Here is a 15,547-nt window from a genome sequence, read left to right on the forward strand (position 1 = left end):
GAAATTTTTTCTTTGCCATAGTTTGAGAAAGCCCAAAAAACAATGTAAATGCTACAACTACTTTGCTAAATCAAAATTCACCCCTAAAATGATGGCCAAATAAATGCCACAACTCTTACACATGGTCCCATTGAGTGAGCATGTAACTCCATTTCAAACACTATTGAAAGCAAGAGTGCAACTTGAAACATTTTTTAGCATGCCATTGAAGAGGGCCCAACTCCCTTCTAGCATAGAAGCTTGTGGTAATGGTGAAAATTAGCATTGTAGTGAACATTTTCAAGCCAAAAATTGAAAAGTTGTTATACAATTGTTCTATTTCCTTTGTCAACAAAACTCAATTAATTTGTTCCAGTAGTGTCATTTTTGTTATCCAAATTCTGGCAGTTTAGCAAAAAGGAAAGATTGCAAGATGAGTGTTATAGGATCACGGGCGAGAAAATGTATATTTAGTGCCAAGATCTTGGGTGCATAGAGGCATTTTGGATAACTAACTATTAATGTTTTAATAGATGAAATTAATTTAATGAAAAGTATAAAATTTTTAATGAAATTTATCTACGTGCGTGCGCGTGTGTGCGCACGCGCAAGGGCTAGAAAACCAGACCCCCACATGTATCAAACATTTAGAAAAGGTCTTGCAGGTCCAATATGTCAGCAAGAACTCCACAAGCTGTGATGTCATTGCCTGCTCCAGCTCCTCGAATAACAAACGGTGACTTGCTGTAACACCGACTGAATATTTCGACCTGTTCAAATAACCAACAAAAATATCAGCGAGCACATATCGTCTAACATGAAGTCTCTGATGATCATATATATATATGTGTGTGTGTGTGTGTGTGTGTGTGTGTGTGTGTGGATAGATAGATAGATAGATATATACATATATATATATATATATATATATATATATATATATATATATGTATGTATATGTATATATATATACATATACATATATATGTGTGTGTGTGTGTGTGTGTGTGTGTGCGCGCCTGTGTGTGCCCACCACACGCAAACCACAAACCCTCACAGAAGAGCGAGACAGCAGGTGTGTTACCAAGTTGTCACTTCCTTTCAGCTGTCCAAGTGCAGAATCCTTGGGTACTTCTTCGATGCCGACCTTGCATCTAAAGCACATAAAGTTACACACACAGGTTTATTGCTTTGCAAATTGACCCTTCAAACACTAACTACTAGCAACTATGAAAATAAAGCTTACCAAACAAATTACAGCCTTCGCATTGACTTTTTGGAAATTGCCCCCACTGTCCAGTCAGCTGTCACTGAACCCCCTTGCCACTGTCCATTGCCCCTTTCCCTCACCTCTGCTCATGCCACTGCCTCCTTACCCAGCTCCCACCTGTCCATTCCTAGTTGCTGCCACCTTAGCTCCTGCCACAGCCACTACCTGTCACTCCATCCCTGATTGCCTCTGGCCGGCTGCTCGCATCTCTGCCACAGGCCCCCGTCACTCACTGCCCTTGTTTAAGTCCCACCACCAGGCTTACCACTGCCACTTGGCTGCCTGCTTTACCCATCCTTATCCTCTAAGCCCTTAGCTCACTACCTCATCAAGCTGTACTAACACTCGTCCCTCCCCTTGAAGCAGCTCTCGATCCATTTTTTCTGGAAAAAAGGGCATGCTTATTGGCTCCTCCGGATGGATCAAACCACTCCTTTCCATAGATTGCATATTCCAATGGGTGCTTTGAGGCACAAGTGGTGGTTGTTCGTGACAAAGTAACTGAGCATGTATCCCAATGACTGGGATCTGCAAGGTTAGAGCTGCTTTTAGAGCAGTGACTTACATGCATGATGAACATCACCTAGAGATCCAGTGTAGAGTTTCCTCCCTTTAGCAGCCATCTACACATAACATAGCAATGGCACCTCCCCTTATGACACAACAATGGCACCTCCACTTAGACCTGATTGAGTGGCTGCTTGCCCAAGCCACTCCATATTACATGTTGACGAAGACATGTTTGACAACTCCCCCTACTATGCCCACATGCTAGTAAGGGGGAGTGAGGCTCACCTTCCAAACCAACCATCAAGCACCATTCTCCACTTCATCTTAAACAATGCCAAAGAGCAGCATGTTCAGCAAAATTTTAAAACTTCCCCATGAGCGAATAGCCTCATTTCAATGCAGCTTGGGATCCTAGGGGAGAACTATTCAATAGAAGCTACAACAAGCTCTTGCTACATGCATCAATATTCTTCCAGTTCAAGAGCACAAGCTCTCCTCCTCCCAAGACAACGGAGTCCAGAAGGTGCTTTTAGGAGGCTCTTTCACCTTTTGAGTACCGGAGTAGAGTGTGTACTTTGATTGGTTCAAATCTAGTGTCTTGCATGTGGGATCACAAGACCGTCATTGAAAGTCTAACCTTGTGTATTAGGCTCGATATAGGGGGTTCCTGCATTGGAATCCTCAATATCTATGCATCAACAAAGGTCAATGTACGAGATAGAGGTGGTGGCTGGTTCACTCTGTTTAGCTAAAAATGCATCACAAACTGATTACCACTTTAAAACAACCCAAAACATGTAAATTACCAAAGTTTTCATTAAACACTGCGTGAATCCTAAAGAGTTTCTGTCTTCCATAAGAAAAACCCTAATTTGGGAGGATCCTTTTGCATCTATGAATAGACAAGCTGCCCACCATTTAGCCTATGCCTTTTTGTAGGTTTCATCAGTCCACATGCCCTCTGCTGCTGTTGACAACCAGTTTTCACCCTTCAGCCCTTGCCGATCTGCTGTCCAGCCATCATCAACTGCAGCCACATCATCTATAGCACCTGGCATCCTTTCTGCTGCTGCTGCCTTGCTGCTAGGGGCACCTAGACATCTGCAATTTCCTGCAGGCCCGCAGTCCATATTGCCATTGGAATGTCAAAATTCAGGCGTCAGGCAACAGCCTGAAAATGCTGTTCTACAGGCTGCCCTATGTCAACACCCCTCTCCAACTGTCACCCCTGTCTACAGCTTCTGTGACCGATTTTCAGCCGCCGACGGGTGGTACACTGTTGCCTTAACCAGATTTCAGCCTCCAAACCGCTGTGTTTTGGTGACCAGCCCGCTGCCCTTCCACATTCAGCATTCTCTCAAGTCCAACTGGTGGTTATAGCACTCGCAATCTATCCCTAGTGGATGTCACACTCTAACTGCATTCATTGTTCTGCCTTTAAGCATTTTGTATGCTCTTTCCTTCATTTACAGAATTGATTCATTCATTCCATTGTTCTCTTTCTCCCTCTATTTGTGTTTGTGTTTCTGAGTTTTTGAGTTTTGTGTTTTGTGTTTAGGATTTCTACGTTATTGTATCAGCTTTCCTTAACATGGTATCAAGAGTTGGTGCTGTTGTAAAGAGTATCTTGTGGCTATCATTGAGAGCTTGGTTTTATGTGAGATACACGAATGACATGTAACCAATTCACAATGTCTCATACTCTTCCTTCGGATCCTACTGTCTTATCAGGCTTCTCCATCATGGGAGGACTTGAGAAGGCATCATGGACTTGATGAAGAAGACAATGCTCCATCTTCACCTTCTTCTTCTTGGCCAGATACAAGATTCATGATAGATGAGGAGTTCCAAGAATACTTGCGTATCATGTATAGTCGCAACCTCCTGAAAATCTTGCTCCTAATCTATTTGGATTGGGCTAGTGAGGCCGGCCACCTCTCTGTGACCAAGCAGAATATACTTTCTATTGAGGAAGGGGATGATCCGAAAATCAAGTTGGCCATGTTAGAATTGGACCTAGAATCATAGTCATAATACGTAGAGTTGTCAGTCTCAGTGTCATAGGAAGAATAACTTTCAGTGTCAATGTGAGAAACTGAGGAAGCATCACTAAGGTAGTGTAGATTTACCTTAGCAAAAGTAGCAGCAGTAAAAGTGTTTTGATGTTTAGTCTTCTTAGGGCATTTGTTAGCAAGATCTGACTTGCTACCATAGATATAACATTTCAAATGCTTTTTGTCTTCGCCTTTATTCTGAGCATGATGAGAAATATGGCGATGAGAAGATTGGTGCTTACCATGTCGACGGAAAAATCTTTGACTTCTGGAATACCAATTGTCTTGTCTTTCTTGAAGGTTAAAATAAGAATGACGACTGCGTAAGGAAGACCACCGTGGTCAGCCAGAATGGTGTCCAGCACCAGTAAAAGAACAAGCACACTGAGAACAATCAAAATCAAGATCATATTTGCTTGCAAACTTACATACAGATTGAGGAAACCTTTGATTTAACTGTCATTTTTTGTTGTTGGCACACATCCTTGATGGTCTGTTCAATTGTTTGTAGAATCTGCCTGACACTGTCAGTGAAATCTTTGTTTTCTACTTTCATTTCTTGTTTACAATAGAAAGGAATAGGCTCACAAAGAGAACATACTAGGTGTTCCGTCATACTATAATCATGAGCTCCTAGACCTTCATACAATAAGTCTCTTATGTAGATCAGATATTCATTGTACTATCCAGGATCACATAACTTGGGTTTTAAGAAAGTTTTCCTAGCTTCTAAAACATCATCTAGTTTATTTCCTACTAGTTCTCCTAAGAGATCAAAGAATAACTATACAAGGTCTACATGTGGTACAATGGCTAACTTTACTTGAGGATGAATTGAGATCCACCATTGTTTGAGGCCTCCTACAAATCCATGTATCATAGCATTAAGGATATCAATCTTATTGGTTTGATGTTTATCTAGGATTTTTTGGCCCACATAAGCATACATCATATGCATTAGTAGCTTAATTTCCTCTGGAGATTTACCATCAATTGATGAGATAGAAAAAGAACCTACTTTCTGAAGGACTCCTATTTTTTTATAGAAATTTGTATATGAGAGCTTGGTATAAGAGGTATTGGCATTAACAAGAGTAGATTGAGCTTTGGTGGCATTGATTGCAAGAGGAGTATTACTTACATTGACCTCTGTGTGTGCATTCAGTAAAGCTTGTAGGATTGTATCTTTTGGCACTTAATCTTGATGTGAATTAATGGGGACAAAATCATCATCAACGACAATGTCTCCATCTTCATCTGAGGATATCAATGTATAAGCTGCCTGTCTCTTGAATGTAACTTGATCCCAAAAATACCATGCTGGTAATTCTTGTGCAAGTTGATGTGGTGGTTGTTGTTCAATGCTTTCTTCCATTAGACGAGAGTCTAATCTAGCATCCAAATTGTGATGAGCTTGGCTTTTATTTTGATCCATAGAAGAAATGCAAAGAGGCATCTGCTCAAGTACTTGATTAGCTTCTCTTTGTTGTCTAATCCTGTCAAACATAGCTTGATCTACATGGTAAAAAGCAATTCGATAATCTTCAGCAGACCAATCTGGAAATAGCAGTTCTAGATATTCTGACAGTTCTTTAGCTATATCACCAATTTGGAGTGCTGGTTGTAATAGGCAAGGTTGTTGAACTATAGTTTCTCCTGTGAGAACAGAGTATAAAGAAGGGCAATAAATCTCTTGTAATTGCTAGAAAATGTCTTCATCGAACTCAACCTGCTCCTCCTCCCGAATAGGTGGATACATTTGATTCAAATTAGGGAGTGCATAGGAAGTAGAGGGGTGATGAGAAGGACCATCATCAGATGGCACCTCTTCAAGGAGTTTCTCTTTTCCCTTATTCTGAATCACTTGATCCATATTCAGGGAACCTTGAGCAGGTGAAGAAAAATAGGAACTCCAGCCTTTTTGGAGCCGCTTGTTGAAAAAAGTAGTCCGGTCAGGAGTAGCGGGTTGAAATGATCAAGCTGACCTTTGGCAATATTTTGACATAGACTCCAAATGGAGTCACACAGTTGTTGTAAATTTTCTACCTTTTCTATAAGGCCAGAAAGTGCTAGATGTGTCCAATTAACAGCTTGTAGTTTAGCAGTCTAGGAAGTATAAACCTAGAGTCTTAAATATAGTGCGGCTTTATATTTCTGTATCTTATATTCAAATTCTTGGACAACATTAACCACAGAAGAAAAGGCACGTTCAATTAACTTTTTGCAATGTAAACATATTCCATGTTGTACCTAGTCATGTGGACACGGTTGTGTATAAAACTTGGGAATGTTGGCTCTTTGCGATAGAGATACCTTCAATGTTGGTTGTGGAACCTTCACGACAATAGTCTGTAGGTCTTCTAGAATCTCACGAGCTATCCATTGTGGTAGATACAAGGTCTTGCCTTTTATATTCTGGACTTTAATCATTCTGGGTGGCAGAAATTTCTTCTTTTGAAGAGAAGCAATGTCTAATTGCCATTCATGTGGCAATTCTATATCAGACCAATTAACACAATCAGATAGAAAGTGTTGAGCGCTTTCGCCTGATTTCATAATAATAGTTTGTTCTTTGTCTTTGGACGAGCTGACTCCTTCAACTACTCTGGGGATTGCCAAAGACATACATCAAAATGCCATGCAATATTGGATTGCTAAATGTGCTGAAAAAGCTTTCATCTGTAAGCCCATTGTTCTAAAATATAACATAAGCAACTCAAGCAAATAAGGGTATTCCATGGAAATAGCATAATTGGGATGTAACTCAAAAAATATTGGACCATTAGAGAGAGAGAGGAAACTGCAACACCAACTATCATATCCATTAACTCTACATGTGAGGTATCTAAAATAGTTGCCCTACAAGAAACATTTAAACCTCTGCGAAACAGGGAACTTATGCCTATTGCTATATAGCCTAAATGCAAGTAAGGATAATCCTTTTTCTATTGCCCTATAAGAAACATTTAAACCTCTGCGAAACAGGGAACTTATGCCTATTGCTATACAGCCTAAATGCAAGTAAGGATAATCCTTTTTCTGTTGATGTTTTTATATCTTAAGAATGACTAAAGATAACAAATTTACATGTTGATCTTCAAATAGTGTGTCTCCTACATTAAAAATACCGTGATCTTCTATATACACAATAGAGGCTTTGAACTTGAAGAGCTGATTCTCTCAATAAATATGAGCTGTGCCAATATCACGTAAAATCCATTTAGCACTGGGATGTGCTTCATCCACAATAATGGTTGAGTTCGCAAGTGACTTATACCGCTCCGACAAAGTTTTGAAGGCAGAGCTAAACACATTTCCACCAGCCTTGAAAGAAGCCATTAGGATTTACTGGACCAAATGACTATGCTCAACACACGGCTAACGCGGCACAGGAGCCTCACAACCTCACACGAGCTTACCTTAAACGTCACTGACTACCTAGTTTCTCTCAGGGTGATAGTGTTCGTAATTTGGCTCTGATACCAACTCATAGAGCGCACATGGAAAGCAAGATGTCGAAGAGAACCGAGTACACGAGAAGAGCACAGAGTACACAACAGCAGGACACGGCTCGGCCAGACAAAGCTTGTAAGTAGAGAATGCTAAATGTATTGCAATGTTCACTTCTAAAATGAGTTACAAGGGGAGTATGTATAGGCTTCTGAGAGGGTACACTAATCATTGAAATGTGGGTGGAGCATATTTTAGTGCTTGCTGACTCATACAAAAGAGGCACTTAATGCGCTCAGAATAATGTTACATCATTTCAAAAGTAAGAAATCTAGTCACCTTTGACTTAACAAAAGATCAACAATAGTATTTTGAATGCCAAGAAAACGTTGAAAAGTGGCATCTAGGGAATCAAAAAAGAGTGACCACCAAAGAAGGCATTTATTCCCTATTTCATTTGGAGCCTTTTAGGTGAGGTAAACTCAGCACATGCTGTTAGAATTTGCCGATTCTATGGGCAGCGCCCAATGTAATTTGTGTGGTGTGGACACTTATTAAAGTGTGAATGTAAGGTGTGTACACCTAGTGTCTTAGAAACTTAAAGTAGTGACACTAGGCTCTAGAGTAAAATAAACCTAGCTCTAGTTAGTTGGTGCAAGGCCGGTTAGGACAACCCTTGACCTAAACATAAGTTGTACTTTCACACTTATCTTTTATTCTAGCAAGTACACTCTTCTCTCTTTGCTTCAGCTCACTCTCTTGTTGTCATTGTCTCTCCTCTCTCTCTCCATAGCTGGCTGCCATTTTCCAACATTTGGTATCAGAGTGGCTCGTACGCGCGGATTCCGTTCAACCCCCGTCAGCCGGTGCCATCCTGCCCAAGGTCCTACTACTGCCGGCTTGGTTCTCAGCTCAAGGAAGAGTTTTCCGCTGTTGTGAAGTGCTGCTGAAGTGGAGGAGGACCTGTGGCTGAGCTGTCTCTTCTCTACTCCAAATCTGTCCAGTTCAGCCATCAGCTCCAAATCTGCCCATTTGCTCCAGATCCAACATTTGGTATCAGAGTGGCTCGTACGCGCGGATTCCGTTCAACCACCGTCAACCGGTGCCATCCTGCCCAAGGTCCTACTACTGCCGGCTTGGTTCTCAGCTCAAGGAAGAGTTTTCGGCTGTTGTGAGGTGCTGCTGAAGTGGAGGAGGACCTGTGGCTGAGCTGTCTCTTCTCTACTCCAAATCTGTCCATCTGCTCCAGATCTGTCCAGTTCAGCCATCAGCTCCAAATCTGTCCATTTGCTCCAGATCTGTCCAGCTCAGTCATTTGCTCCAGATCTGTGTTTCAGGCCTGCACACAGCCCTACACGCAGCCCTGCACGCAGCCTGAGGAGCTGCTGCTGTTTTCAGCTCTGCCTGCCATTTTCTCAGCTCTACCCATCATTTTCTCAATCATGCCCACCAATTTCTGCAAACCCTAAAAACTGCAGATACCCTAATTTTCAGATTTGGGGTCTTCTCGAAATTTCTCGAATTTCCAGCCTATTTCAGCCATCTCTTCTCGAATCTCAGCTCGTGCTGCCCAAAATTTTGGGGCTTTTGCTAATTTTTTCTCTCGCAGTTCAAATTGACAACCAATTCGTAGAAACTTCTCAATTTCTTGGACATTCCCACCAAAAATTTGTGGCTTTTGCATAATTGGAGGCCCTTTGCGCAAATAGTTACCAAACTCATAGACATTGCGCAATTTCTTTCACATTGGCTCAAGAAAATTTGGGGCTTTTCAGTTTTTTGGATCCGGCACGCATCATGAGGCAGATTTCCGCTGCTATTCATTGTTGACATGCATCCCGAGGCGACATTTCTACAGAAATTCTAGCTGTAAGGTACACATTTCTTCAATTTCTTTGAAATTTTAGAAAGAAATTCGGGGCTTTTGCCCGACGTGCACTCTAAGGCAAGCAACAAGCAATACAGCTTGCAATCAGATTGGGAAGAGAATTTTGGAAAAATTCAATAAATTTTGGTAAGAATCAACATTAAGTTGCTGTATTTTGCACTTTTGTTGGCACACATTTCAAGGCGGATGTAGTACAACAGTATAGTGTTGTAATTTATTGGTTGAGTGCTGATTTGGGTGGCATTGTGCATACTTTGGCATTTGAGTGACAGTTTGGTACTTGTTTCTTAATCCCATGGGGGATTTTGGTACTCTAAGGAGTATACTCTATACTTCGACATTAAAGTATTTGGCTGCAGATTTTTGTCTATTATTAACAGCATCGCACGTCACGGGAATAATGATTAGAGCAACATCCTTGGTGTCCTCACTCAGGAGGACTAACTTGATGGCTCAAACTACCCACTGTGGAGTTTTATGGTCCATAACCTTCTTGTGGTGAAGAACGTGTGGGACTATGTTACAGGTGATTTGCAATGACCAGGAGGTCTTGCACCTCAGACACCTTAGCGTAACGCTCGAGGACAGGTTGCCAGTGCTGCTGCTAGTGGTATTGGTGCTGCTACTGCTGCTGCCTCTCCTCTCCCTCCTACTGAGGATCAGAGGAAATGGGACTCAAAAGATGCACATGCACTTTCTTTGATTGCCTTGTTAATGAAAAGGGCAATTATTCCGCACATTCACTCTTGTGAGACCTTAAATTAGCATGGGATGTACCTAAGTGTATGTTTGCAGCACACAATGAGACCAGGATATCCTATCTCCATAGAGAGTTGGACAATGTGACCATGGATAAAGGTGATAGCATAACAGACCACCTTACTCACATACAGGATTTGCATGAGCAGCTACTCAAATGTTGATGAGGTCATTCAAGATGCTGAATTGGTAAACATCACACTGAACTCTCTTCGAGAGTCATATCTTGGTTTCCACACCTCTTTGAGGTGGGGGTGGCAAGGCAACAACCCCTTACATTTGTGGAGTTGAAAGGCCTCTTGCTGCAAGAGAAATAGACTCGAAAGAATGTGGCATTGCGTTCAGGTGATATAGCTATGCTTTCCAAGTTCAAAGGCAAAGTAAACGTCAAGCAAAATCTAAAAAATCAGCAAAAGGGTGATGTTGGACAGCCATCAAATAAGGTTGCCCAAGACACAGAAAAGACTAAAAAGAAGGGGAAATGCCATTATTGCAAGAAACCCGATCACTATATCGATGAATGCAGAAAGAGATTGGCCAAAGAGAAGAAAAAAAAATCCAGTTTGGCTATCCAAGAAACATCAGCCAACATGATGATACTTTAGCCAACTTTGTAGAGGAGGACTATGCATTTCTCACATGCACTTATGATTCTTCAATGGTTGATTCAACATTTAATGCTGCAGAAGCGCAGCAAACATGGTATTTTGACAATGAGGCATCAAAGCACATCACTTCTAGGAAGTGCTTGTTTACCTCTTTGCATTCAGCCCCTGCTGGGAAGTGTGTTACATGTGCAAACAGTAGCAGTTATGATGTATGTGGCATTGGGATAGTCACTATTACTACTGCAGATGGTTGTGATTTCATGCTTCTAGATGTCTTGTTTGTACCTAGCATTACAAAGAACTTGTTGTCTATCTCTGCTTTTAATAAGCATGGCTTTCAGGTCATCTTTGAGGATGACAAATGCTTTGTTAGAGATAGAGAGATGGATTATGCACTTAGGCTGTCCGGCACCCTGCATAAGGGTCTATTTTTGTTGGATACATATGACAAACAGTCTCATGATGCTTTAGCAGCCACTACTCTTTCGCCCACTATACAAAATGCGGAGCTATGGCATGCCCGCTATAGACACATGAGCTTTAGGAGTTTGATGACCCTTCAGAGGTGTCATACGGTAGATGCATTGCCTCTAGTGGAGACTCCACCTCCTCATGCGTGTGAGGGGAGGCTACCCTCTATTCTAGATCCCCCCCCCCCCCCACGCTATCCTCTGCTCCAGATCTCCCCCTCCCTGGCGCGCTTTCCCCGTTCGCGACCTCGGATCCATTCGTAGCAAACATAGCAGTGTTCCCCCCTCGCCACTGATCCTCCCACCCTCCTATTGCTCCCTCCATCTACAACAACTCCCCCCCTCAGGTAGCACCACGACGTGATTGGTAGTTCTCTCAGAAGGGACCCGCAATGGAAACCTCTGGTCAGACGCCGGCGCACTCAGCGAGTGCCCCCTAGTCAAATACCTTGCGCGTAATCCTCTCTAAGAAACAGCTCTTAGCCGTCCCAACTAAGGAGCTGGAGCTAATGGAAACAACGATTTATGGTCAGGTAGTAGGACATTCCCCAACAAGGGCCCAGCTTCAAGACTGGCTATACTCTACGCTACGCATCGGCATAGCGCAGATCGAGGAGGCGGTCCTATTGGGCCAAGGGATCTTCATGGTCTGGCTCAGCTTGGCAGACGCAGCTCGCGAGTTACTCACCAATTCACCATATGTGTCCACGAAGGGGGTCATACACATGGTCCCCTAGTACAAGGGCTTTACTGTGGAGGCATTTGCACTCCACAACAAGTTTCTTTGGCACCTGGTCACCCTTCTTTTCCCCGGCCTGGCGATTGAGTATTGCCAATTGGTGGAAGACTTTGGATGGCTTTTCAGCACCATCCTTCCCGCGTCCTTCGCGGATGCAGTGACAACTGCAAGAGTCCCAAAGGTACGGGTGGCAGTGAAAGAGATCAAGAATATCCCACAGTTCCTAGAGATTGAGGCGGGCAAGCACTCTTTTAGGCAATAAGTCATTGTGACGGGGCAGCTAGGGCAGTGCCTACGCTCCCACGGCTTTGGACATCAGGCAGCAGGTTGCATGCCTTTCGGAGCCAAGGTGGCTCCGCCAACAGGCCCACAAGTGGACGTTGATGGCTTCACATGGGTCCAAAGACGACAGATAGGGAGACGACAAGGGAGCGCAGCCAGCGTCTCAGACCCAGCCTTGACAGCAAGGAGCGGGTGGGCGTGCAACGCCCCCTCGGCAAAGCACTCCACAGCCCCTTCTACCAGCCCCACCCAGCAAGACCGCACCCCCCCCCCTCCCCACATCCACCACCTGTATCACAAACTGCCTCTCCTGAGTCCTCACAGCCACCACACCCACCTCCCTCCACATCCTATACCCCCCCCACTGACCCTGGCCCACAGCCCCCCACTTCCAGGACCACAAGTTCCCCCTCCACACCCGCCATGTACTTCTGTCCATCCCACCATCCCTCGATCATCCTCCCCCCCCACCACTTCCCGTACCGATCACCCCCCCTGATGCGCACTTGGTTCAGGCCATCCCCCCCAGACCCACCCCCCATCCTCCCACAGGAGGTGATGAGCCACACACACCTACATCCTCTTCGCACCAGCAATCCTCCCCCTCCCATACAGCCACCAGTTCATCCACCCCTACCGCCTGTCACACTTTCCCGAGATAGGCACACCTATTGCGACAAGAATTCTTCCGCAGTGGCCCATGGTCCTACTTGAGAATTGCGGAGCGCAGAGAGTTCCCACTACCTCTAGAGGTGAGGATCTTCGTGGTTCGTAAGTGAAGGAGGGGCAAGGTCCATCTACTAGCACCACCAGATGGACCAAACTACGCTTTTTTTCTTCAGTTCTCTCACTCAGGGGAGTGGACAACGACACAGATAGAGGAAGAGTTGAAGAGTTAAGTGGCAGACCACATCTCCCAATGGATGGGAGAAGAAGGACTAGCATTGTTTGCACAGCAGTGGCCTGGTTGCATGATGGACATTAACTAGTGAGCTGGTGCCAAGATCCCTCACCTAAGCATTATCTTTTGAGCCCCTCCACAGTGGAAAGCTCCGAGGGATGTGATCGAGTGGCCCCTGGCACAAGGGCGGCCCGTTTCTACCAGTGCACAGAGTCTCGACTCTCAGCATGGCTGATAGATGCATCGATAGTACCACCTGGAACTTCTATCACCCCTATGGTCCGCGGCCAAAGGCCACCATGGGGAAATGAAGCTCGCTGTCCAGACCAACGGCAAAGCGTACCTGCATGCCTCATAGCTCCTACTCGTCATCAGCAGTCTTCACACCGAACAGATGCCTGTTCGGGCAGTCACAGGTTTCCCCATGACCTTACACCTTGCATCCTGGAATGTGAATAGCCTCCACTACAATGGGACACGTGGTTCCAAGAAATTGATTGTTCGGCAGGAGTTGTAGCCTGCCCTTGCCGGACAGATCGACATCTTACTTCTACAGGAGCACAAGCTCACCCCCAACTAGGCCCAGCGGATAGGGAAGGTACTCCCAGGGAGCTCGCACACTTACTGCGAGCACGCCATAGGTGCCCACGGTAGGACTAGAGGCGTATGCATCTCTATTGGTCCGAGTCTTACCGCTTGTGTTCGAGACCACGGTACGATAGTGGCGACGAGGGTGCTATGGATCATATTGGATATTGGGGACTCGTGCCTTGGAGTCCTTAGTATCTATGCCCCTATGGAGGTTAGGACACGTAGCAAGTTCTGGGTGGAGATCGCAGAAGGACTCCCAGAGGTGGACTCGTTGATTATTGGAGGAGACTTTAACAACCTGGAGGCTTTGGAGGACCAACAGGGCATAGGGAGAAACTACCAGGGCATGGCCGGGGAGGAGCAGGAGGCATGGGAGGTGTTTCTACTAGCAGTAGGAGCACGCGATGCCTGGAAAGACCTTGCCTTCAACAAGAGAGAGAGGTCGCTGGACTTCTCTTGGGGATACAGGCGGCTAGGTGGAGTCCTGCTGGAGCGGTTGGATAGGTTTTATGTGGGAGAGTGGGGAGGCTCTCGAGGATGCCAGATTGGGCAATTGGCAAGCACCACGTTGTCCGATCATTGCCCGGTTCTCCTGACACTAGATCCCCAACATCTGCCCTAGATACACGATCTTGTCCGATCCCTGACTCGATCTATAGGAGGGAGGAGGTGACGAGATAGATAGAGCAAATTTGGACCAGAGAGGGGCAGGAAGGGCCAGATTGCAGAGGAGGTTGCAAAGGCCCTAGCCGAGTCAAGCAAAATTTGCAAAGAGACAGTCATACAGGCCAGGCAGCAGAGCTAGGAGGAGAGAGCACTCTAGCGGGACCTTGCAACCACGGAGAGATTATTACAGGAGACACCAAGGGATTCCACTCTCTACGCACAGAAGGTGCGTGCGCGAGCAGCCATTGCTGGCTTAGAGGACAGGTACTCTCAGTTCTCTTTCCGCACCTCAGTAGCCTTTTGTGGGCGCGGAAGGGGGACACGATGTGCAAGGAGTTTTCTGAGGTACACCAGCCTCGCACCTCAGGAGAGCAGATACGCAGCCTCCGAGATCAGTATGGGAGAACCCATTCTAGCCTAGACGAGGTAATGGAGATTGCCACCGACTACTATAATCGCCTCTTCCAGCAGGAGACAACCTCATCTAGAGGACAGCAATGTAGACAGCAGGTCTGGCATAACATCCCATCCCTCGTCACAGAGGAGATGGAATGCTCCCTCCTAGGCCCCTTCACAGAGAAGAAACTAGAAAAGACTTTCCATACACAGGAGGGGCAGAAATGCCTAGGAGAGGATGGCCTCTCTAAGGTTTTCTTCATTACCTTTTGGGAAGTGGTGAAGGATCCCCTATTGATGGCCTTTCAGGAGATTTTCACTTCAGGACAGATACAGAGAGTCTATTGGCAGGCCTTATCAATCTTCTCCCCAAAGGGGGAGACCGGTTCGAGGTTTCCCAGTGGAGACCGATCACCTTATTATCAGTGGCCTATAAGACACTGGCAAAGATGATTGGTAGGCGACTACGCCCCTTACTTCCAGACATCATCCATGACACACAAACAGGCTTTGTCCAGGATAGGAGCATCCTGAACAATGTATTCACCTTCTTTGAGGCGACAAAGTGGGCCCAGTACAATGGGCAGAGACTGGCCGTACTACTCTTGGATTTTGAGAAAGCCTATGACAGGGTGGACTAGGATTTCCTAGAGGGCACCATGGTGAGGTTGGGTTTTCCCCAGGCTTTGATGTCCGAGGTCTCTGGACTTTACAGATCGGCCACTAGCAGGGTTCTCAAAGAAGGGAGGCGAGGGGAGGAGTTTCGACTGGAGAGATCGGTCCGACAAGGCTGCCCCCTGGCCTCGTACCTGTTCCTTCTCTTTGCAAAGGCGATGTTTCACTTCCTCGGGTCATGTGTGAGTGGTTTACGTGGCCTCCGACTACCAGTAAGAGAGGAGACCGAGTTGTTAGACTCAGAGTATGCATATGATATAGCGCTCTACATAGAGGATGATGAGTCGATGCTGGAGAGAGTGAGGTTGG

The 15,547-nt window shown here is 45.2% G+C and overlaps 1 protein-coding gene across 2 annotated transcripts in view; it reads right to left on the reverse strand.

The window, feature by feature from the left end:
- Positions 1–201: 201 nt before the first annotated feature.
- Positions 202–15,547, reverse strand: part of LOC148039081 (Glyceraldehyde-3-phosphate dehydrogenase-like family protein) — a 150,851-nt gene continuing 135,505 nt past the window's right edge. Inside the window, exons 11-12 of one of the 2 annotated variants that reach the window (XM_087674969.1) lie at positions 1,064–1,133; positions 202–749 (exon numbers count right to left, since the gene is read on the reverse strand). In XM_087674969.1, the coding sequence (XP_087531095.1) occupies positions 627–749; positions 1,064–1,133 (193 nt within the window). In that variant the 3' untranslated portion in view covers positions 202–626. The remainder of the gene's footprint in view (positions 750–1,063; positions 1,134–15,547) is intronic. The other variant, XM_087674968.1, reaches the window with a different exon arrangement.

The sequence above is a fragment of the Lygodium microphyllum genome, chromosome 3, assembly GCF_053477565.2.
Source record: "Lygodium microphyllum isolate KBCC chromosome 3, Lygodium_microphyllum_v1.1.10, whole genome shotgun sequence".
NCBI classification, from domain to species: domain Eukaryota; kingdom Viridiplantae; phylum Streptophyta; class Polypodiopsida; order Schizaeales; family Lygodiaceae; genus Lygodium; species Lygodium microphyllum.